The 24,442-nt window shown below is 38.1% G+C and overlaps 1 protein-coding gene across 1 annotated transcript in view; it reads right to left on the bottom strand.

Moving 5' to 3' along the window:
• The window catches only part of LOC126352566 (serine/threonine-protein kinase VRK1), a 223,389-nt gene that overhangs the window by 151,320 nt on the left and 47,627 nt on the right, over window positions 1-24,442 (bottom strand). Inside the window, exons 2-3 of the mRNA XM_050002697.1 lie at window positions 19,473-19,672; window positions 11,431-11,480 (exon numbers count right to left, since the gene is read on the bottom strand). Coding sequence (XP_049858654.1) covers window positions 11,431-11,480; window positions 19,473-19,653 — 231 coding nt within the window. The 5' untranslated portion in view covers window positions 19,654-19,672. The remainder of the gene's footprint in view (window positions 1-11,430; window positions 11,481-19,472; window positions 19,673-24,442) is intronic.

Raw genomic sequence — 24,442 nt, 5'->3', positions numbered from 1 at the left:
CCTGTCCTACGGCTTCCTATCCCCTTCCCTGCTCCCACTCCAGCACTACAAACCTTTCTATTCCACCAACACACCCACTAGTCATTTTCATTTTGTCGATTTCTTCTTCTCTCCTACTCTAGTTCCCTTCCTGCCCCCCCCCCCCCCCCCCACACACACAAAAAAAAAATCTCGGCTGCACCTATCAGTCCTACACTGTCCTCACTACATCCCTGCATGCTGCCACAAGCAGCACTACACCTTCCCCTACCCCTGTCTTACATCCATCACCCACACCTGTTTGCTGTCCGCAGTCCAATCATAGTGGCCAGACACAGTGATCACTGTGCGTGCGTGTGCGTGCGCGTCACTTTAGCTGAGACTTTCCCCAAGTGTGGTGGTTAAAGTTTCCCCAAGTGTGGTGGTTTTGCTATTTTTGTGAAAGAACAAAGTTGTGCAGTGTCAAACATTACACTGACCCAATTAAAAAGCTTTATAACTTTCTATTGATAAATTGCCAGAAATTAAGATACACTGAGGTGGTAGAAGTCACGGAATACATCCTAATATACTGTCGGACCTCATTTTGCCCATTGTAGTGCAGCAGCTCGATGTGGCATGGACTCAAGTAACTGGTAGCCCCTTGCAGAAATAATTAGCCTTTTTGTCTTTAAAGCTATCCATAATTGCGAAAATGTTGCCTGTGCAGGATTTAGTGTATGAACTGACCTCTCCATTATATCCCATTATTGTTCAATGGGATTGATGTCCAGCGATATGGGGAAGGGGGCGAATCATTCACTCAAATTGCCCAGAATGTTCTTGAAACCAATTACGAACAACTGTGGCTCAGTGACACAAAGCATTGTCATCCATAAAACTGAAGTCCATGAATGGCTGTAAACAGTCACCAAGTAGCCAAACATAACCATTTTCCATTAAAGATAGGTTCAGTTGGACCAGTCCATTCCATGTAAATACAGTCCATACCATTATGGGACACCACCAGCTTGCACAGTGCCTTGTTGACAACTTGGTTCCATGGCTTCAAGGGGTCGGCACCACACTCTAGCCCTGCCATCAGCTCTAACCAATTGAAATTGGGACTCATCTGAACAGGCCAAGGTTTTCAGTAGTCTAGGGTCCCACCAGGTAAGGGGCCCAGGAGAGGCACTGCAGGCAATGCTGTACTGTTAGCAAAGGAACTTGCATTGGTTATCTTCTCTTATAGCCCATTAACGCAAAATTTCACCACACTGTCCTAATGGATACATCCGCCATACATACAAATGGATACATCCGCCATACATACAAATGGATACATCTGCCATACATATGCATTGATTTTTGTGGTTATTTCACACAGTGCTGCTTGTCTGCTAACACTGACAACTCTATACAAATGCTGCTACTCTCAGTTGTTAACTGAAGGCAGTCAGTCACCGAGTTGTCCATGGTGAGAAGTATTGCCTGAAATTTGTATTCCCAGCACATTCTTGACACTGTGGACCTTGGAATACTGAATTCCTTACAATTTCTGAAATGAAATGTCCCATGTGTATAGCTCCAACTACCATTTCTCATTCAAAGTATGTTAATTTCTGCCATGTGGTCGTAATCCCGTCGGAAATCTTTTCACATGAATGATCCCAGTACGAATGATAGCTCTGTAGATGCACTGCCCTTTTATACCTTGTCCATATGATACTACCACCAGCTGTATATGAACATACTGTTATCCGATGACTTTTGTTACCTCAGTGTATAGAGCAAAAAGTGGAAATCTGTCAGTCTTCATGACCAAATTAGAGGTTCCCACTGATTTTTCACAAGACAAAAGTATTAGAAATGCTTTGACAAATACAGCCAATATATTCAATATGATCCATACAATACATTGCCCAGCAAGGTTAACAGCACGAACAAAATACATTACTGACCAAAAACAAATCTCAGACACAAACTATACATTCACAAGCAGAGTACTGAGCATGGATTATGGTGATTGTGAGGTACAGCATCTGTGTATAGAGATGCCAACATGCAGCAGCTGTTGCAAGAAAGTGGTCAAAAATGGATGTTTTCTGAAGATGATAAAATTTTTAATTTACTACTGGCTAATGAAAACTGGGAAAGCATTTCCATTCAGAACAATGTTGATAGCATGTACCTAGGTTTTCAGAACATGTCTCCTTACTGTTTTAATGCATCATATGTAGTGTAACTAAACATTAAAACCTAATAACTATAAGGAGTGGATATCAACAGACACAAAAATTTCCAGTGAAACATATTTCAGCAGTACTAAAAAAAGTGTTATCCAAGAAATTGCAGATTATTTTGAAATCTACAAAAGAATCTATGGTAAAGTAGTAGGCTATGTGAAATGACAATTCGATAAAAAAACTCATCTAACAAAACAAAATCCATGCAGAGAGTTATAAAGAAACATAATTTAAATTCAGTACCAAGAAAAAGAACGTATCATTAATGATAGAGGGCTCAAAAGTTACAGATCAATGAATACTTCACTTCATTAGCTGAAGATCTCATGCAAATAAACTGTAAAGGACGAGTCTCATGTTCCCTAGTAGATCAGTGATCTTATCTGCCTCTAGGTACGTTTAATATTACTTATAATTTCATCAGGTTTGGTTTCATAATCAATGAAATATAAAATGTCAAGTGGCCTTAATGAAGTACTTGACTTAATATTAAAAGTACGCACTCATCACAGATGGCAAAATTTCTTAACTTATCTCTAGAAACTTGTTTTCCAGATGTTCTGAAAATAACGGAAGTTTTACCAAAGGAAAAAAAAAGTTTTCTAATATAATATTGAATTTTCGATCTGTGCCACTGTTAACGTTCTTCTTAAAAATTTTAGTACTTTTTTTGACAGGTTTATGTATTTCATAAATAAATATTCACCTGTTACTATCCAACATCATGATTTTAAAAGTCTAAATCTACACGACACACTTTAAAATCCCTTTATCAACACAAATTAGCTGCAGGAATTCAAAAGCCTTCAATGTCTTTGGCCATAAAATTCTGCTTAGAAAATTAGAAAGGTAAGGTGTAAGAGGTGCAGACACACAGCGGGTTGTGTTCATACATATAAAATAAAAAAAATAAAAACTGCTGGCAGAATGTATCACTTCAGCACGAGTTTAACATTATGAATGAAAGAAAAAACAACCCTATCCCTTCCAGCGAATTACCAATAAAATGTGTACCCCAGGGCTCAAGCCCAGGACTGCTACTCTTCTTATTTTATTTGGACAACTTTGTTAAATATATCAGTCCCAAAAAGGTATCTTATTTGCTGATGACATGAGCATATTGCTCACTGGATCCAGCCCAGGAACTCTGCAGTCAAAAGCAAAAAGTTCTATGAAAAGATTCAGAATGGTACACCACAAACAAACACATTGGAAAAAAACTGTGTGTGTCAATGTCCACCTACTTACAGCATTTAGCCAAATGTCTATTCAAGTGAGATTAAAAACTGAACACCTAGAAAATGAAAACAAAGTTTTTGGGTCTGTGGGTTCAAAAAAACTTACAGTGTAAAAGGCATATAAATAACATATCTAAGGTATTCTCATCCATGTGCTATGGTCTAACAATATTAAAGGCTACACAACAAGCAAAACAAAAGTACTGCAGGCATACCATGCACAGTTCCATTCACAGTTCTGATATGAGGTCATTATTTGGAGACACTCAACTCGCACAAACATTTTTAGAATGCAAAAGAGAGAACTAAGAATAATTTGTCTCCTTAAGGCAAACCATTCTTGTGGAATTCACTTTACTGAGCATGTTGTTTTCAATGTTCCATGTTTACTCATTTATGAAACTATTGTATTCACAGGCAACTACATTTTCAAAAGAGGCACACTACTACAAAATAAAAATGTACATGACTACTGTACCAGAGAGAAATCAAATATACATCAAACATACTCCATAACTGCAGCTATCAGAAGAGGATAATTAACATTGGTGTTCTACTATATAATTAAATACCAGATGAAATAATAACTGCTATGCGTCCAATATTTAAAATATAACTAAAGGCATTTCTAATAAAGCACTGTTTCTATTCTGTAAAAGAATTTCTGAATATGTAAAATAAGTGTTACTTAAAAACTGAATTGTGAGAATAGGTAGGCAATATTCAATTAGCCTACAATTTTACTGATACTACTTATTACTGCTACTTTATTTTGACCTGTCCTTCATCAGTTATTGATATACTTGTATTACAAGAATATTTACCTGATGGCTTCCACTTATTTTTAATGATATAACTTCATACCATTTAGACCTGTCCCATAAAAATGTGTAATTTATGTTGTATGATAATGCTGGACCAACAAAAATACAAATTAAATCAAATACTGCTTACTGCATTCATATTTGACATAAAACGATCCGAGTTTCAATGATTGTCCATTGCCAAATACAGGGCGTCCCAGACGGAATGGTTGGTTGGTTTGTTTGTTTAAACGGGAGGGGGGGGGGGGGGGGGGGGACTATGGGGTCATTGGTCCCTTGTTCCCAGTAAAATAATTAAACAAGGGAAAGAAGAAAAGAAAGGAGACATACAGCACAGTAACAGCAGGACGGATGAACCAGAAGAACGACAGAAGGACAACCAACACTATTGTGGACAAAACAGGAAAATAAAACCACCTAGAAGCAAGAAACAGGCAGAAGGGATAAAAACAAGAGAGCAGATGACCGTGGCTGGCTGACCATAAGAAAAAAAAGGAAAAGCCAACCACTCTGCGACACATTAAAACATCTAGCCTAAAAGCATTAGAGTGGAGAACACAGAAAGACAAAGGACATGCGCAAAAACTTATATAGAATGATAAAACCCATTGTCATGTATAAAACATAAAACTAAATTAGCCGATGAAGCATTGTCAGCTAAAGTTAATGGCAATGAGTCCGGTAACTGAAGAGTCCGTCGCAGGCAGACAAAGATGGACAGCTCAACAAGATATTGGCCACTGTCAGCTGGGTGCGGCAACAACACTGACGTGGATCATCACAGCGCAGGAGCTAGTCGTGTGTCACCCAAGTGTGGCCAATGCGGAGCCAACAGAGAACCAAAGAGTCCCTGCGAGAGGCCTGTGTGGAGGTCTTCCGCGCATTCGTAGTCTCCTTAATGGCATACAGTTTGTTGTGTGTACTGAGGTTACGCCATTCCGTCTCCCAAAGCCACAAAACCTTGCGGCGTAGTACTGAACACAGGTCAGTTGCAGAAAACCTATCTCCCTAAGCGGTTTCCATGGAGCCTGTTTGGCCAGCCTGACAGCAAGTTCATTGCCTGGGATTCCGATGTGACCTGTGGTCCAGACAAACACCACTGAATGACTGGACTGTTCCAGGGCATAGATGGAATCTTGGATGGTCGCTACCAAAGGATGACGAGGGTAGCACTGGTCGATAGCTTGTAGGCTACTCAAGGAGTCAGTACAAAGAAGAAACGACTCCCCAGGGCATGACCGGATGTGCTTAAGAGCACAAGGTATAGTCACCAGCTCGGCAGTGAAAACACTGCAGTAATCGGGCAAGGAATGCTCTTCAAAAGTCCTACATGGACATACATGAAGCGGACGTGATCATTAACCATCGAGCTATCTGTGTAAACCACTTCATGGGCTCAGTACATATCAAGAATCGAGAGGAAGTGACAGTGGAGAGCGGGTTTAACTGAGTCCTTAGGACCATGTGAAAGGTCAAGGCAAAGCTGCGGCCTAGTTGTACACCATGGAGGTGTAAGTGAATGGACCTCAAGTATAGGTGGTAAAGACAAGGACTCCAGTTCAGAAAGAAGGGATCGGGCATGAACCGAAATTGAAAGCCCTGACCTGGGCCGCTGATGCAAGAGATGAACCGCCATGGGTGGAAAAAGGGGAGAGTAATTCGGATGCACAGGAGAACTAGGAACATGGGCGTTGTAATTGGCCAACAGTTGTGCATGTCTAACCTGTAATGGAGGGACTCTTGCCTCCACCAGGACGCTGGTCACCGGGCTCATCCTAAAAAGCTGCTGTCACTAGGCGAATACCACATTGCTGCACTGGGTCGAGTAAACACAATGCTGAGGGCACCACTGAATCATAAACCAGACTCCCATAGTCAAGGCAGGGCTGAACAAGGGCTCTGTAGAGCTGCATCAGCATAGAGATATCTGCACCCCAGTTGGTGTTGCTCAGGCAATGAAGGGCACTGAGGTGCTGCCAGCACTTCCACTTAAGCTGACGAAGGTGAGGAAGCCAAGTCAATCGGGCGTCAAAAACCAGTCCTAAGAATCGATATGTCTCCACTACAGTGAGTGGATCATCATTGAAGTAAAGTTCTGGTTCTGAATGAACGGTATGACGTCGATATAAGTGCATGACACACGAATTCAGATCTGAAAACTGGAAGCCATGGGCTAGTGCCTATGACAGCGCCTTGTGGATGGCTCCCTGTAGAAACCACTCAGCAACACCAGTACTGGTGGAGCAATACGAAATACAGAAGTCGTCTGCAAACAGGGAAAGTTAGATGAATGGCCCAACAGCTGCTGCTAGACCATTAATTGTCACTAAAAATAGAAATACTTTCGATACAGAGCCCTGCGGGACCCAATTCTCCTGAACATGGGGCGCGGAGGGGAACTCTGGCGCGGAGGGGAACTCTGGCGCGGAGGGGAACTCTTGGAGGCACCAACTTGGACATGGAAAGTATGAAGTGACAGGAAATTTTGGATACAAATTGGGAGCAGGCCTCTGAGACCCCACTCGTCTAATGTGGCAAGGATATGATATCGCAGGGTCGTGTCACGCTTTTCGTAAATAAAAAAAGACGCAACCAGGTGTTAGCATCTGGAAAATGCTGTTTTGATGGCAGACTCGAGGGACACAAGATTATCAGTGGTAGAGGGACCTTGGCAGAAGCCACTGTGACATGGAGCCGGTAGGCCACGTGACTTCAAGACCCAACCCAATCGCCGACATTCCAGCAGCTTACAAAGAACGTTGGTGAGGCTGATGGGCCGATAGCTATCCACATCAAGCGGGTTTTACCCCATTTGAGCACTAGAATGAGGGTGCTCTCCCACCACTGCGATGGAAGGATATCATCACACCACATACGGTTGAAGGTTACAAGGATCTATTACTTGTTGTCAGATTAGAGTAGTTTAATCATCTGACTGTGGATTCAATCTGGCCCAGCAGCAGTGTCAGGGCAATGTGTAAGTGCACTGAGGAGCTCCCACTCTGTAAATGTTGCGATAGGATTCATAGTGGCGTGTAGTGAATGAGAGGACTTTCCCTTAGAGCCGCCGTTTGAGGCTGCAAAGGGCTGGCGGGGGGGATTCTCCAACGCAGTCGCTTGAGCATAGTGCTCAGCAAAATGCTCGGCAGTCACAATTACGTCGGTAAGTAACACACAATTTATGTTAACACTGGGAACACCTGTTGGGGTCTGGTACCCAAAAACACGTTTGATCCTTGCCCTGACTTGTAAAGGTGACGTATGGCACCTAATGGTGGAGACATATCTCTCCCAACACTCCTGCTTCCGTTGTTTGATAAGCTGGCAAATGCGAACAAAGAGCCATTTAAAGGCTATTAGGTGCCCCAGGGAAGGGTGCCGCTTACACTACTGTAGAGCTCGCCAATGCTCCCTAATTGCTTCAGCGACTTCCAGAGTCCGTCAAGGGACTGCCTTTCACTGGGGGCACCCCAAAGAGTGAGGGAGCATGTTTTCTGCCGCAGAAAGGACAGGAAGATGGGGAAGTGGTCACTACCACACAGATCGTCATGTGGATAGGTGGGAGCAATCCTGGGCTGCAGATTTATATATCAATGGCCAAGTAACTGCCATGAGCCACACCGAAATGTGTGGCGGCCCCAGTATTTAAGAGGTCAAGGTTGAACTGAGGCAATAAAGTTTAAACATCTCTGCCTTGGCCAGTAAGCATGACGCCACCTCGCAAGGGGTTATGGGCATTAAAATCTCCCAAAAGTAGGAAAGGTTTAGGGAGTTCATCAATCAGTGTAGCTAATACATTCATGGGTACTGTGCCACCTGAAGGAAGATATACATTGCAGACAGTTATTTCCTGTGTCGTCCTTATTCAGACAGCCACAACTTCAAGAGGGGTTTGCGTTTTGGACATAAACTCAGTCTGTAGTGAACATGTGCCCCTTCAAACTCCACCTGACACTCGATTATAGTCACTACAGTTCCTGTAATATCCCTTATAGCCACGGAGGGCAGGGGTCCGCATTGCCTGGGACCAGGTTTCCTGGAGGACAATGCAGAAAGCAAGTGTAAAGGTTAACTGTTTCCGTATCTCTGCCAGGTGGTTGGAAAAACTGCAGCAATTCCACTGGAGGTGACATCTTGAGATTGGGAGGGAATGGAACATTCAATGATGCAGTTTACTCCTCAGGGTCACCTGCTGTCACCGACTTATTTCCTGAGCAGTCTATATCCTTTGTGCCTTGAGGGTCCAGCAAGATCTAGATCCTCAGCAGACCCCAGAATCTCCACCTCATCCGCAGAAGCAGAGCTTGTAGGTAGCGTTGGTTTGGGTGCCACCGCAATTCCCTTGGTCTTAGGGGTTTTCTTTATGGATTTCTCTCGCTGCTCCTTGGGTTTCCGTGGCTGGAAGGACTTCACTGACTCAGTCCCCTGTAAATTTGCTGAATGAAATGAACACACTGCCGTTCTAAACTGGCGCGGAGGTCATCGTCAGACTGCAAGAGGAGATAGTGATGGAAAATGATTCCCTGGACCATGTTGAGGCTTTTATGGGGAGTGACGGAAACAGGAATATCACCCAGCTTGTCACAGGTGAGTAACACTCAGAATTGGGCTGGGGACACTGTCTGAATCAACACTGCGCCATTTCGCATTTTGGACAGGACTGTCACTTCTCCAAACTTATTCTCAAGGTGTTCAATGAAAAATTGAGGCTTCGTAGGTAGAAAGGAGTCCCCATTAGTTCTGCTACAGACTAAAAACCGAGGCTAATATGGCTCTCTTCATTCTGTAGCCTTATGTTCCTCCCATGGTGTAGTGAGGGAGGGAAACGATTTAGGGTCATACCTGTTGGCATTGTATTCGATCTCGCCCTTCTTAGAGACTGCTGGCGCCGTACGGTGATCAGCAAGAGATGACTTAGTCCACTCCATTGCAGGTCATCCGTCCTGATGCCACCCTCTCTGATCAGGAGCTCTCCCCACGAGTTCCACACAGCCACAGCAAAGGCCAACCAGCATGATGGCTGTTGCCGGGAGTCCTGATGCCCCAGGAAGACAGGCATCTACTCCTTGGCGCACATGGGGAGTTTACAGCTCAGGCATCAGCTGTGCGATCCCTGTGTTGTCAGGAGACTACCACCAAATGGGTACATGACAGCCCCTCCACAACAGACTGGCTACCGTGCTGGATATTGGGCGTGGAGAAATTCAGTACTGTCATGGGAGTGAAAGAGGACAGGAGACAATGGAAGAAGAAGATGATATACCCCGCAACGTGTCCTCGCCGAAATAGTTTAATCACAGGTGGAGATGCAAAGACATGACAAGAGGTTCAGGAGATGGAATCTAAGGGCACTATGGATAACTCGTGCACCACGTAAGGCGTCCTTCCCCATATGGCCCGCAATTCTGTAGAATTTTGAAAGTGGCATGTTCAACCATAGAATGGGACCTGAACTTAGGGCGAATACGTATGAGACTCCTTTTAAAACAGGCGCGGATACCTTGGGCCTATTAGAACCCCTGGGCCCACACGGGGACCGCACGGAATGGTCAGTATTCAGAGATACTACAGTAACGATTATTCTAAGCAAAAAATCTAGTAAATACGAGCTCTAAAACACATACCTCAATATATATGAGCATTTGTTCAATACAGAGATATGTTTCATGAAGATGAACACTGCTCATAGCTCTTTAGGTATGCATTTTAGAGCCCCTATCAAACTTTTTTTTGCTTTGAATGACCATTCCTGTCATATCACTGAATAATAACCATTCCTCTTGAAACATCCCATAATTTCTTTTATATCTATCATTTGCAAACAAGGTTCTTTTTAAATTAAAAATGCCACTACAAATTTTTGACAATTACTTTCAAGATCAGATGACCTTTTCTCAACCAATATACCAGTATCATCATAGAACTAATCCAAAAACATTGTCACACATAGAATACACAGTGTACGTAAAAAGCAGATGATTTGTGTTATTTAACCTTAACCTTCCCTTTCTTTATAGTCTGGAAACCTCTGGAACTTTTTAAAAAAAAGTTCAAATGGCTCTGAGCACTATGGGACTCAACATTTGCGGTCATCAGTCCCCTAGAACTTAGAACTACTTAAACCTAACTAACCTAAGGACATCGGAAATCACACACATCCATGCCCGAGGCCAGATTCGAACCTGCAACCGTAGCGGTCGCTCAGTTCCAGACTGTAGCGCCTAGAACCGCACAGCCACTCCGGCCAGCTTCTGGAGCTCAACAATAAATACTTGCAATATAGCAAGGAGCCAATTGAACACATGAAGCTTCTACAAAGGAATGTGTCCCAATATAAATAAAAATAGCCATTTTGTACTAAAGGTCAAGAGACACCTTGCAAATCAGATACGGTACATACCATATAAATTTGCTTCATTTTCAACTCAAAACTACACTGGATGTAAATCGAAATAAGAGAAAATTTATCAATACTTATGAAATAAAAGGCACGAATGATGCGCCAACTAAGGTATAAACTTTATAAATAATAGGAGGTCCGAAATTAAATAACAACAACAAAGATAACACAAACTTATGGTTACCAAACAGTTACAGCCACAGAAATGAACAATCAAACTTGAGTCGTTTCTTCTTATTAAGCTTGAAAATACTTGGTACATGAGACAAGTGTAAGTGTGCAATACACAGTTCCAGTATTCAAGCTTCACTTTACTGCACAATGCCCTCTGTTGTGAAATTTCCTCTTGAATTCAAATTTGAGGAGAGTCAGGCATTAAAAATGGACTCCTTCCCTTCACTGGCAATTCTCTGACTGACTGAACTGTATATACTTGATTCACCGACTGTTACAAAGCTTTTGACTGTTAGACCTACTATAGTTAGACCATTCTTCATCACATAAAATAAATAAATAAAAATAAGAAACTGGAGACTCAGTGAGAGCCTTGAAAAGCAGCCAAGAGATTTTGGCACGTTAAAACACTTAATAATGTTGTGAGTCATGCTTGAGTAGCTCAGAAGGTACATGCATTACTCTAAAAAGGCAAGGGCTGGAATTTGAGTTGCATTTCAACTCTCAACTCTGATTTATCAGGAAATTAAACACATATTTCATTAATAAAACCATCACTTCTTAATAAAAAGCAATTCGTTGTTACTTACTATCTTAACTACAAAAGGGTACTCCGAACTCTTTGAGGATTCATCCCGTGCTGCAAAAGAAAAGACCACTATATTTATCACACTTTAGAACCTGTAATATATCATTTACATTTCTTGTTCATCAAAAACAGAAAATTACACCTATACCACAACAGAATGGTGTATACTTGTTCCTATTTTGTTCATTATTGTCAGAGGCTTCACAAGAACACACACATTCTACAATTTTTCGACAGTTTTCATAGAGAAAACATGCAAGTACCGCTTTCAAAATTCATTAGTTACCAGCCGAAAAACAATTATGTTTGAATATTTTGTTGTGAGTAAACAAAGCTTAAGCTTTTGACTAGTGATTGATATTTACTAACTATCAAGTGACAAACGTTAAATGTATTACACAGAAATTTTACAACTTAAAAATAACAAATTAGACTGATAACACACCAAAGGCTTCAATTAAATATTTCATCCCCACTGCATTACAGTATTAGACTGAAAACAACCCAGAGATTTCAACTGAATATTTCATCCACACTGCATTACAGTATTAAGAGTCACTAAATTCTGAATCCTACTACATGCCAAATTTAGGAACTTATTTTGTTGAGAGGTACACAAGTGCAACCACAAACTATAAGAGTGCATGAGTGCATTTAGAGGCCTGAGGTTTTAGCTTCAGATGAAGATTAGGGAAATTACATATTTGTTTTGTGAAACAACAAGTTTGTTAGCTCACAGTACAATGTAATAAAAGTCAGAGACAACATGCTGTTAAATTACTTGCAATATAGAATGTACCATGGAGAATTTTCCATTAACCGAGCAAGTGAGCAGTAATCTCTTAACAGAGAACTATATCGAAAGCCCAGTTCCTATCCCTTCCACTGTTATCCAATTCAACTTCTTAACCCTCTAAGTACCAAGGGTTCCTGCCTGAAACCAACATTTTATTAATTTCTTTTTTGAAGTACCAGTGCCTCTGGCATGAAACTACCAATGCTGTTGCTAGTGGGATTGTGTCTAGGAAAATAGTGAATTTGCTTTCAAATACCACCCACAAAATGACAGGTGGCTGTAAGCTTTATGGCCCTGTTGTCAGGAAGTGAAACTACCTCCTCAAAACAATTGATTGATTACTTTTTGCCAATGATGATAAAGGTTATATATTTTTCATACTTTTTGGACTCAAAGGGTTAAGTCCTCCCACAATTCCACAGTTAAATAACTGATATAAGTGATGTATGTCGAAATAGTCTCCATGAAAAAGAATAAAGGTGTTGTCAACATACCTTTTGTAATTAATAATTGTATCTACAGAGTACACCCACATATAAAATTTACTGTTGCAGAAGACAATGCAACTATAAATATCCAGGACCTAACAATATTTAAAAAAGAAAACAGAAATTTCAAAATTTTAAGGATTTTGGCAAGCATAAATAGAAACATGAGATATGCTGAGGTAACTTTCCAGCTTGTTTTCAGCTGTCATGACATATGTGCATGAATTCCCTATGGCTGTGTCTTTGATGTGTACAGACAGTTACGTAAGTTATCTGACAATGGGTTATTTTAGCCCGATTGACATATATTATATCTTATGATGATGATCTCCATTCATTTTATTCCACGAACATCTATAGCCTCATCATATCTACTGCCATACACTGATACTTCGCCAATATGTCCTCTATGATACATACACTTTTCCAGCATATTCTTATGTTTTAAATACCTTTATTTTTGTTCCATATTCTTCATATGTTATGACCAAATCATCTGCTCTAACAGACTCTTTGAAGTTGATAACACTACCTAATATTGTTCTGCACTTTTAAGATTTATCACTCTCCTTAAAGGATTTTTGGCATTTACTTAATTAAATGGTAGAGAATGTTAGCCAGTTCATTGTTTTAAATGTGGTTTAAATGTTCTCCTCTGGATATGGTTCATAGTAATATTGATATTTGAACACTTATTGTTATATGAACTTAGCATTTGTACCTTATAATATATTACAAAAATTCCAGAGGACCCTGTCACAAGACCAATCTTGCAAAATCTACACATATTCCGGTGAAAATGTCTTCCTTTAACTTCCTGTTACTTTAAGCCTTGTCTTTCCATATACACCCTAAATGAATGTATATTTTTTTTTTTTTTTTTTGCCTCCTCTGTTGTTTTATGGTTGATATCTTTATCCTCTGTTATCTTCACTTGTGCTGTACCTTGTATTTTACTTCTGTACTCAACTGGTGTGACCACTAAGGTGTATGGACTTTACCAATATTTTTATTTTTGTTCCACATCACTTGTATTTACGATCAAATGATTTGTGATGATGGACTCGGCTAAGTTGACAACAGTAACCACTATTTCTCTTCTTGAATTCAAATGAATCACTTTTTCTAAAAAAATATTGATGGTTAATAAAATGATTATGTTGTACAATTTATAAACATAGCTTAAGAAAGAAAAATCTACACTTTAACTTGCCATTTTTACTTATTTTTACTTTTTCATCAGCTGGTGGAACTGTTTTGTACTCTTACTCTGGCTGAAATATCCTGCTGGTACCAATCTCTGCATTGTACTAATTGCTATTTGTATTCTGTGTAGCTTCCTACCACTGACATGTAGTTCATCTGTTTATATATCACCTACACCTAGTCAGTTTCTAATACCATGTAATGTTATTTTTCAACCTGAACCAGATTGACATATTTTTGTCAATGAATTTGCCCTTAGCTGCATTGCTATGTTTCCATTTTTATAATATGTGAGGTGTTTTTGTTTCAGTTTTATGAGTCCCACAGTGTAATGCCCTTGCCATTTGCATTTTATTTTTGTGATTGTAGTTATGTTTATAACTCATGCTCCAATTACAATGACACAGGTACAAGATAATAGTTAGTAACCAAAAATGGTAGTAAAATAAAAGAATCAAATACAGCTTTGTGTTGTGAATTCTGTGAAACATTTTTGCTAGTTGACAATTGCCTGAAGAAAATGTTTGTACCATAAATCTGTCAGATGGTTGAGGCCCCCCATGCTTGCAGCTAAAAGTTTAGTAGTGATGCTTAAATGTATGGAACAACTGAAGGTTTACACTTATCCCATGCCTGTTGCAGCCGCCACCACCACATAATTCATAACAGAGTCATTCCATGTCAAATCAACACACTTTAAATAAAAATTTTATCTCACCCTCTTAGATTTTTCTGAAAGTTGGTGTACTTATAGTGGGTGCTGAAAATAAGAAAAATACCAAATTTCAATTTTTTACCTCACAGCATTTCTGAAATATGGCTATGTAAACTTTTCAAAAACCAGTCAAAAATGTGTGAACGGACTTTCTTTAAATTGAACCTAGGAGCTGCCCTAATTGAGCTAGAGAACTGGGAAAGGTGTCATTTTGCAGCATTTTTCATGCTCTTTCCAGGGATATACAACAAAACATAGCTCCTAATTAATAACCTTTTTCGAAATACTAATTAATATTTTGATTTAGGGCTTGATGTCTGTACAATAATTCAGAGACTGGAGCCATTGTTGAGATGATGTAGTCTGCATTGTGACCGTCTAAGGCTTTGTGTGCCTACAGCATTATTGTGCACTGTGGTTTTACTGCAAATCAATTGTTACCTCTGTGTTGACCAGTCTGTATCTATTATATTTAATAGTTCATTTTCAAGTAAATCTATACATTGAAGGACAGTTTATAAGTGGTTTTGTATAAATATGGAACCAAGTAAAAAGTGCAGTGCTGTAAGAGAGCAGCGTTGTAATCCATTGAAGTAGTCAAATCATTTTATTAGAGACAGAAAAAAACTGCGAAAGGCACAACATGGATGCCCAAATTATTTTCTCAAATACCAAGTGGTGCCAAGATTTGTGATAAATGTAGGAAAGATGTAACCAAATTGAAAAATACACCAGAACTCATCACTGATGAAAGTGTTTAAGAAGAATCTTCTGGATCAGAGATAATCATCCAAGACCAAGACCCTGATTTCACTCCAACTTCAGTAGCTGTTAAAACATTTAACACAACGCTTCAAGAACTAAGTGAGTCCCCAATTGACAAGAGAAAACTAACATCTAGGCATTACAAAAATCAAAAGTGAAGAAAATCTCATCAATGACACACAAACCTTTTGTTGCTCCTGAAACTTCATCAGATACTGATACTCATGACTCCTTCTTGAAAATCTTAAAAGAAAGTTTAAAAATTCTGTAAGTAGAGCAAAAAACTAATGATTCTTACAAGTTTACCTGAAAAGTGAAGTGTCAGGAAAATAATAAGGGAATTTAATGCTCCTAATTACATTGTTCGGCAGTCCAAAAAAATTTTGAAGAGAAAGGATTCATGTAAGGTCCAAACCCAAAACCAGGTAAGTGTTTACCAACAGAAGCTGTCAAAAGTGTACATTCATTTTATGAAAATGATGAAGTTAGCAGGGCAATGCCAGGTATTGAAGATTGTGTGACAATTATAGAAACAAGTGGAAATAAAACAAAAATATCAAAAAGACTTATTTTGTGTAACCTTAAAGAAGCTTACAAGCATTTTAAAGACAAGTTTCCTAACATAAAAATAGGTTTCTCTAAATTTGCTGAGTTGAGACCAAAACACTGTATTAGCTGGCCGGAGTGGCACACACACGGTCTGCGTGTGCACAACTCACCAAAACATAAAATTAATGATAGAAAATGCCAAACTAAATACAGTAACAAACAGAAGCTTAAACAATTATAAGCAGTGCATTGCAAAAATGCTTTGCAACCCATCATCAGTCGATTGCAACATGGGAAACTGTGAATACTGACCAGGAGAAACTGTCATACGTAAAATTTTAAAAGACTCTTTTCATGAAAACTTAATTGAACAAGTTCAGTTCCGACAGTGGATGTCAGTTGACCGATGTAATCTGGAAATTGTTCAGAAAACTTCTGAAGAATTCAGAGATTTATTTTGTAGTAAGATGTCGACTTTGATTCAGCATGACTTCATTGCCAAGCAACAACGAACATTCCTTAACTCCACAAGAGAAAACCTTATGGAATCTGAATTTGTTGTCATATGTGATTTTTCAGAAAATTATAATATAGTTCTACAGGATGAAGCTCAGAGTTTCCACTGGACAAGACAACAGATTACCATTTATCCTTTTGTTATATATTACAAACAGAAAGACAAAATTGAGCATATGAGCTTTGGCATTGTTTCTGATTGCCTGGAGCACAATACAACTGCAGTTTACACCTTTCAAAAGAAGCTAATTTCATGTCTAACAAATAAATTTCAAAAGATTCCAAAAAATATATACTATTATTCCGACAGATCTGCCGCTCAGTATAAAAAGAATAACAACTTGCTGAACCTTTGCCTTCATGAGGAAGACTTCAACATAAAAGCTGAGTGTCACTTTTCAGCCACAGCACACGGGAAACGGCCTTGTGATGGAGTAGGGGGTTCAGTAAAGAGACTGGCAGCCCGTGCAAGTTTGCAAAGGCCATACCAAAATCAGATCCAAACCGCACGAGATCTATTTGAGTGGGCAGTAGATAACATCACAAATGTTGATTTTGCATATTCCACTCAAGAAGACTATGCTGCTTCATAAATATTCTTAAAAAGGCGACTTGAAGAGGCATTGACAATCAAAGGAACACAGCAATTTCACGTTTTTATTCCCAACACTGCATCAAAATTAATAGTCAAATGCTTCTCACGTGATATGCAGAGTTGGGAGAGGGAAGTAACTCCATCACCAGACAAACTGAAGTTACAAGATGTATCAGGCTATGTCACCACTGTATATGGCAGAAACTGGTGGCTTGGGTGCATTTTGGAAAAAAAAAAAGAACCGAAGAACTTGATGAAGTGAAAATAACTTTTCTTCATCCATGTGGACCAGCTAAGTCATTCTCTTATCCTGCACATGCAGATGTCCTGTGGGAATCAGTTGTGGATGTTCTCACAAAAGTGAATCCATTTACTCCGACAGGGAGAACATACATTCTTAATGAAAGTGATGTAAACCAAACCCAGTCAGCTTTATTAAAATGTAATATGTGAAGTTCCAAGACTGTTTATTGGGAAACTGCTTTCAACTCAAAACTTAATTTTTGTCTGAGGTTAGTGTTAATGTATATTTTATAGAAAGTTGTTTCACAATTATTGTTAGTACCTATTGTGTTAAATTTAGCTATGTACAGATACCTGTTACTCAAAAACAAGCATTACATATTTAATTTGTTTAATAGTTCCATTTCAAACATCATGGACCAGAACTATTATGTAAATACTTGTACTTATTCATACTTTATTTCAGTTTGTAGTTAAATGCTCAATTTCTTGTTTTTGTTATATCGGTTAATACACTGTTAGTGAAGTGGTATAAAATTCAAATAAGCAATCAACTTAATTATAAAATATGCTGATTAGTTTTGGGTTAATAAGGTGATGTTTTGATATTTCTAATACTTTTTTACTTACCTTCCAGTATATTTTAAAGAAATTCCTCTTTGTTAAAGGTCAATTTGGTCAAACTAGGGCCGTTAGTGAAAAACATGAGTCTGGAATAATTTTTTTTAAGAATGAACCCATCATCATCCCACATTTATATTTTGCCATGTGATTTACAACAGTATGAAGTAGTTGAGGAAACATTTTGAAAATTTTCAATAATGTACTTTTTGTAAAAAAATTAAATCAAAATATTAATTAGTATTTTGAAAAAGGTTATTAATTAGTAGCTATGTTTTGTTGTATATCCCTGGAAAGAGCATGAAAAATGCTGCAAAATGACATTTCCCAGTTTTCTAGCTCAATTACGGCAGCTACTAGTGCAATTTAAAGAAAGTCCGCTCACACATTTTTGGCTGGTTTTTGAAAAGTTTACATAGCCATATTTCAGGAATGGTTTGAGATAAAAAAAATTGAAATTTGGTATTTTTCTTAGTCTCTGTGCCCACTAGAAGTATACCAACTTCTAGCAAAATCTAAGAGGATGAGGTAAAATAGGTGTATTGATTTGACATGGAATGACTCAACATTTTAACTACCATATGTTACCTAACATTAGAGAAAGTCTTGCATATTTTTATGGTTTCTGCTACTATTGGAGGCTTCTGTCCAGTAAGTTCTACAGCTGGCTACTTAGGTTTTTAATGTTTTAACTAAATTTGTGCAAATGTATTCTCCTACTAAGGCCTACGTCAACTACCAGTTTCCATCTCTTTCTCACTATCTTCCTAACAATTTGTCATGTTCCTGTCTAATTGCTTGTAAGGAAAGAGAAGAGGTTCTCCTTTCCAACTTCAATCAGACAGTCTAGCCTTCTTTATGTGAAGCAATGAAAATATGAATTGCATCAAAAAATTTTGGCGAATTTAGCACAAACAAATGGCAACCATGGTTAATGCATGCATATACATCTGAACTAAGAGAGATCGAAATAACCATTGCCCAATTTAGCATGAACCAACTGAAGTAAATGTATCTGCTTTGTTCTGAAAACTCATTTCATAATGCAGGTAATTGATACGTAAACATCAAACTTTGTTAAACTCCAAAAACCTTCCTGATACACAAAATGAGAGAAGCAAAGATGACAACATAGATGGAAACTGCTGGAGACTTCACTGAGCTACGTGAATGAGGTGCATCTTTTCTTGCCATCATCAGGGGATCCAGTACACTGTAGTACATTGCTGCCCGCATAACATTTCAAAGCTCTAGTTCCACAAGACACCTTCATTGAGCACTTACAACAGTTTTATAAACTTTCTCAAAAATGTATTGCAGCCAATAGAGATTACTAGGGGGGAAAAAAAAAAAAAAAAAAAAAAAAAAAAAAAAAAAAAAAAGGGAAAAAAGTTATTTTTGTTAACCAATGGGAGGAAATAATTTTCTTCTACATGGTGCTTGACATGAAGTAAGTAGGCAGTCTTCAAATTGAGGAATCAAAAAAAAGTCATTTGCTCTTTCTTTTATATTACACCATAACACAGCACAATCATGAAAACAGGTTTACCAGAATAAATTTCTCCAAAGCCACCAATCCCTATAGAAGGCCCTATCTTCCAGCTCCTCTTACTCATATCTATGAGAACTGTTCCCAGTGGAATTGGTTCTGGTAGTTTATAGCCATTAGCTGCTTTTCTCTTTGCAGGTGGCTTTCTTGCAGGCTTTGTCTTCTTCGGAGAAGCTGACATAATCACAGTTTTTGTGCACCTGCAAAAGAATGTATTTTTTAATTATCTATTTCTGCTTGGTAATTTTAAGGTAAGATGATTATGTCTCAAATTATGTATTTCACAACTCTTTTATTGCAAAAATCAGCAAACAGCAGAAAGTTTACCAAATAACATTACAGTTAAAACTCATGCCTTTTGTGCTCTATGAACGGGTATAGTTTGAAACAAATCAGTGGTTTTTAAAAATCATTTACACTATTTCTACACACTGAGTTTATTGGCATTCAACAGGCTCTTGTAATCAGTGAAGATTGAGTAAAAAAATAACATTGTTCTGGTAGGAAATGAGATTTCCATGTAAGTCAAGGCTGATATAATAAGTTGCTTCTATAAATTTAATACACGACACTCAGTACTGCACATAAGGAGCCGACAAGGAAGGCAAACAGTTAAATGTTGCATAGATCAAACTAATTTTATGACATGCACAATATGTAGATGATTGTGTTTTACTATTTACTTCTATCCCAGAACTCATTTACGCCACAAGAAAAAAAAATTAATAGAATATGTTATCTTTAATTTTATTGTCTTCAAACCTCTGAATGAGAAAGACCAATAATTATATGGTCCAGGCCACAGAAGCAATTTACAGTTCATAGTATGATGAGATACAGGCATCATCATATCACTACCTTCAATAACACAAAGCACAACAGCAAGTATTGCGATGTCCTTAGTGAAGTGAACAGATGAATACCAAAAGCGTACTGTCCTTTTAACATCACTATCAGAAAGACTATAGCCTCTGCAGTAACGACAGTCCCAAATAACAAAGGTACTAGAAGATTTAATTCACGTCACCCACACCACTTACTAGCGTCGGCAGATTCATCTCGCATCATTATATTCTGTTATACAAAGAAGAGAAGTACTACAATTTATGTTCATAAGGAAGAGCAAGCAAATATATGACTCGAAGCTTGCTGATTTATTCTAGGAAATATCTTGTTTTAAAGCAGTAACATACAGGGTGAGCCACAAAGGGGTTTACAAAGTTTGAATTTTAGTAACTTGGACAAAAATAATAGAAATTGTGAATTTTTTAGGCACACACATGGTCACGGCATTAGTGATGATGATTTACTGTTGAAGATGTTCAAAATGTGATTAATTTAAACTAAAATTTTAACTGCTGATCCTGCTTTTCCCTACAGCCTACTACAACATGATTCCCTTATTTTTAGATTTCCGTACGTGCTACACGTCCTCATGAAAAAATAGCACAACTGTCCTTATATCAAGGTATATTCATCAAACTGTATGAATTTCAAGAGTACTCCAATTTCTGCATGAACTATATTGTTATGAAGCATTTCCAGACTTCGTGGCACAAGACAACAAGTTTAAATAATTCTATTTACAGAAATACATAGTTTTTCAAATGGCCTTTTCTCTCATCCTCACAGAGCACATACTGAAACAATGTTCTATCTCTATCATTACAGCTTTTAAATTAAATATAGCCTAATCAGAATAATTTCACCCAAAATATTTCTACATTTTTTAGACAACTCTTCTAGTTAAAAGACAGATGGGCTAACTACAAGAAAGGAAACTTTGCTATCTCCTAAAACTGGTAGGAACATACAGAATGTTTTGTACCACACTGTATTTAAAATGATGGACCATATAGGGCACTGGAATAAGTTGTAGTCCTTACTGTACTGACAAGGACAAAAAACTAGGAGGAAAATAACTTGTTGAACTACCTGTACTCAAACAGGCATGAAACCATGAACACAAAGATAGAGCAGTTAGATACCTGCCTATTTCCATTAAGGATTCCTCGTTTAACTTGTTTTCAGTCAGCACATATTCCATTCCACTCACTCTCTTTTTCCTAGTTAACATATACGATACAGTCTTAACCATTAACTGAAAACACACTCCTTGACTGCATTAAAAACTGAAGTGTCCGTGCTTGCCAGGAAAAAATATGCATCATATATATTGTCTTATTAATGCAATACATCAATAACTTTGGGCACCGTTGCACACTATCATCATGTCAAACATGAGGCTACTTACAAAGATGGGTAGAATCCCAAAGATCCCTCTATGATAGGCCTGAACATCCACCTGATGCTCAGGAATCTGTGGGTGCCCTGGAGCTCCAAGATGGCAAACTATGGAAGTTCTCACAGTTCTTTTCTGTACAGTTACCTCCCAGTAGCTTGGATTACAGGAATATATTTGGACTTATAGCCAGAGTTGGATGTGTGTAAATGCATGTCTTCATACAAAAAAGTAACATGTCTCAAACTATGAATGTCCACAAATGTGTACACAATGTTAGGTCATTATCTCAAGTAGGAGGACATTCAAGTCATTACATATTATGCACTCACTTTTATTTGCACTTTTTACTCATTCAAAGGTAATTTACTTTTAAATAAGTTACTTTATAGTATAAATGTACAAGCAACAACAACAACAGTAATATATGCTCAACTGCGCATGTTTATATGGTTTATCATATGAAGAAAAACTGCCAGGATACATATGTTTAAGTATAGAAAAGGGGTAAATTACTAGTGGACCTTAACAGTTACATTAACATATAAAATAAGAAGATCACGTGTCATCATTATTTATTTCACATACGTTTGCTGGGCATCACTTCATAGAACAGCAAACAATATGAATTGCTTAGAAAAAAGTAGTTAAATTTATCAATACACTGAAGAATTTTTATGCCTGAAATGCTGCTAATTCCTGATTGCTTTATTGAGATAACAGTTAATATAATATTGTATAATAATATTTATAGATTTTACTAACATGACATTTCCATGGGATCATCTGGGTCAAAGTTACTTGTTCAGGAAATCAATCACGGCATTTATAGTTCAAAACTATACACACAAAAGGAGAAAATATGACCAATAAGATTTGTTAAGTATATGAACATGCACCAGGATGTATTTTGATAGTATACACTTATAAATACCGTATTACCGTGAAATCATTGCCAAATACAGACATGAACTCTTGTACAAACAAAACACTATATTGAAATCCTAAAAAAATAAAAACAACAGGATTACGTACCTAATAAGGTAAATTTTCTAACACTAATCTAATTTACACAAAATTTAACGGACTACCAATGCCTCAAGTTTCAGTGTTTCAAATGGGGATCCAAGCTCACAGCCCTTTCTTTAGCAAGTACGAAAAATAAATGAAAATGAAACAAAACCTGAAGGCTTTAAAACACAGACATTGTGTCAATCATTGGCATATATACCTTGACAGTCTACAATGACAGTAGTAAAATTTTGCCTCTCCTTGTGTAGACAAAGCGAAGTGGGAGCATACGGGATATGGGCAACACGACATATGGACGGTTAGTTCCGGAGGAATGCATGGTTAGCTGAAGTAATTAAGACAATTTCTCACTGTCTGCAAAGAGGCCACAGCAAAACCTGACGCTGTGTGCCTGCTAGTCTGGCAGTGACACATCCATCACGATGAATTCAGTAGTCAATCTGTTCAATCATATTTCATGAAGCAGTGTATGTACTGGAAGACAGTGTTTGAATTCCAAAATGCCAAACAATGACCTACACGAGCTTTGAAAACTGAGAACACAACTCCTTCAGGTGGAGCAATACATAAAACGGGGAAAGGCAAACATTCACATATAGCACATTGATGAATGGAGCACGGAAACATGCAACAGAAAACAGCACTCGCACTAGCTTTTGAGCCCTGGCTCTTTTTCTAACAACAGTACACACATTCACACACAACCAGACACACACTCTAACACACACTCCCATGGCCAGTCTAACTTTTTCAGGTTAATCTATTCTGCACACTCTGCGGGAATTCTCATAATTAGCTCAGAATATAATACCACAGAATACAACAAACTATTTTGTTTTGCATTGTCACAGTTGAAAGTGCCTAATGGTGAAAACATGAGCACTTAATATCTTCATACAATTTTGAATGTGAAACCTCAAAGTGTACCTCCCACCTGTCTTCACTCCAAAGAATGTAAAACATGGATGTCATGGATTATCTGAAAGCCTAAAACAATGGAATATCATTTATACAATGTTTGATGTATGTATGTCAATTAAGTGACTTTTTTACACCATCTGCTCATCTTATACCATGCTTGCAAATCGTTCACATTTCATCCCATGTTCTTTCTCAGTTATGGCAGTGTCATTTCCCAACTGAACAACTTTTGAGTGAGATATCACACTTGGTGATAAATCTTATGCTGGAGTGTCGTTTGCTAATGTTTCAAGCATTCTGGTAGATGCTATGGAAGCCACTAACATAGTCCACTATTTAAACAGATTAAAACCAGTTCAGGAATGATTTTTTTGTCAGCTCTCACTTGATAAAAGAATTGAGAAGAATTAATTATTGTACATAACTATTAATAAAGTAAATATTGTTCAAATTCCTAATTTTTGATTAACAAAGCCAGTTAAACTGGAAAAACCATGTTCAGGGTTACACGAATTTGAACCTAAAAGTCCTATTCCTGGCACTATATATTACAGCGTAATTTCAGGGATATCACACAATACTTAAAAAAAATTCTGTATGATACAGTAGATAAAAAACTCATGATAATAAAGTAATGGAAAATCCTGGTGCAAAGTAAACAATTTAAGGAGTAAAGATAACAAAGGATCAAATAGTAGAGCTGGTGAGTTGTTGAAAGTTGAATTGAAAGGACAGAAAACTTTACTATCCTGACAACTCCTTTTCGACCGAAAGC

This window comes from Schistocerca gregaria, chromosome 1 (assembly GCF_023897955.1).
Source record: "Schistocerca gregaria isolate iqSchGreg1 chromosome 1, iqSchGreg1.2, whole genome shotgun sequence".
Classification (NCBI taxonomy): domain Eukaryota; kingdom Metazoa; phylum Arthropoda; class Insecta; order Orthoptera; family Acrididae; genus Schistocerca; species Schistocerca gregaria.
This window is presented reverse-complemented; position numbering and strand designations above follow the sequence as displayed.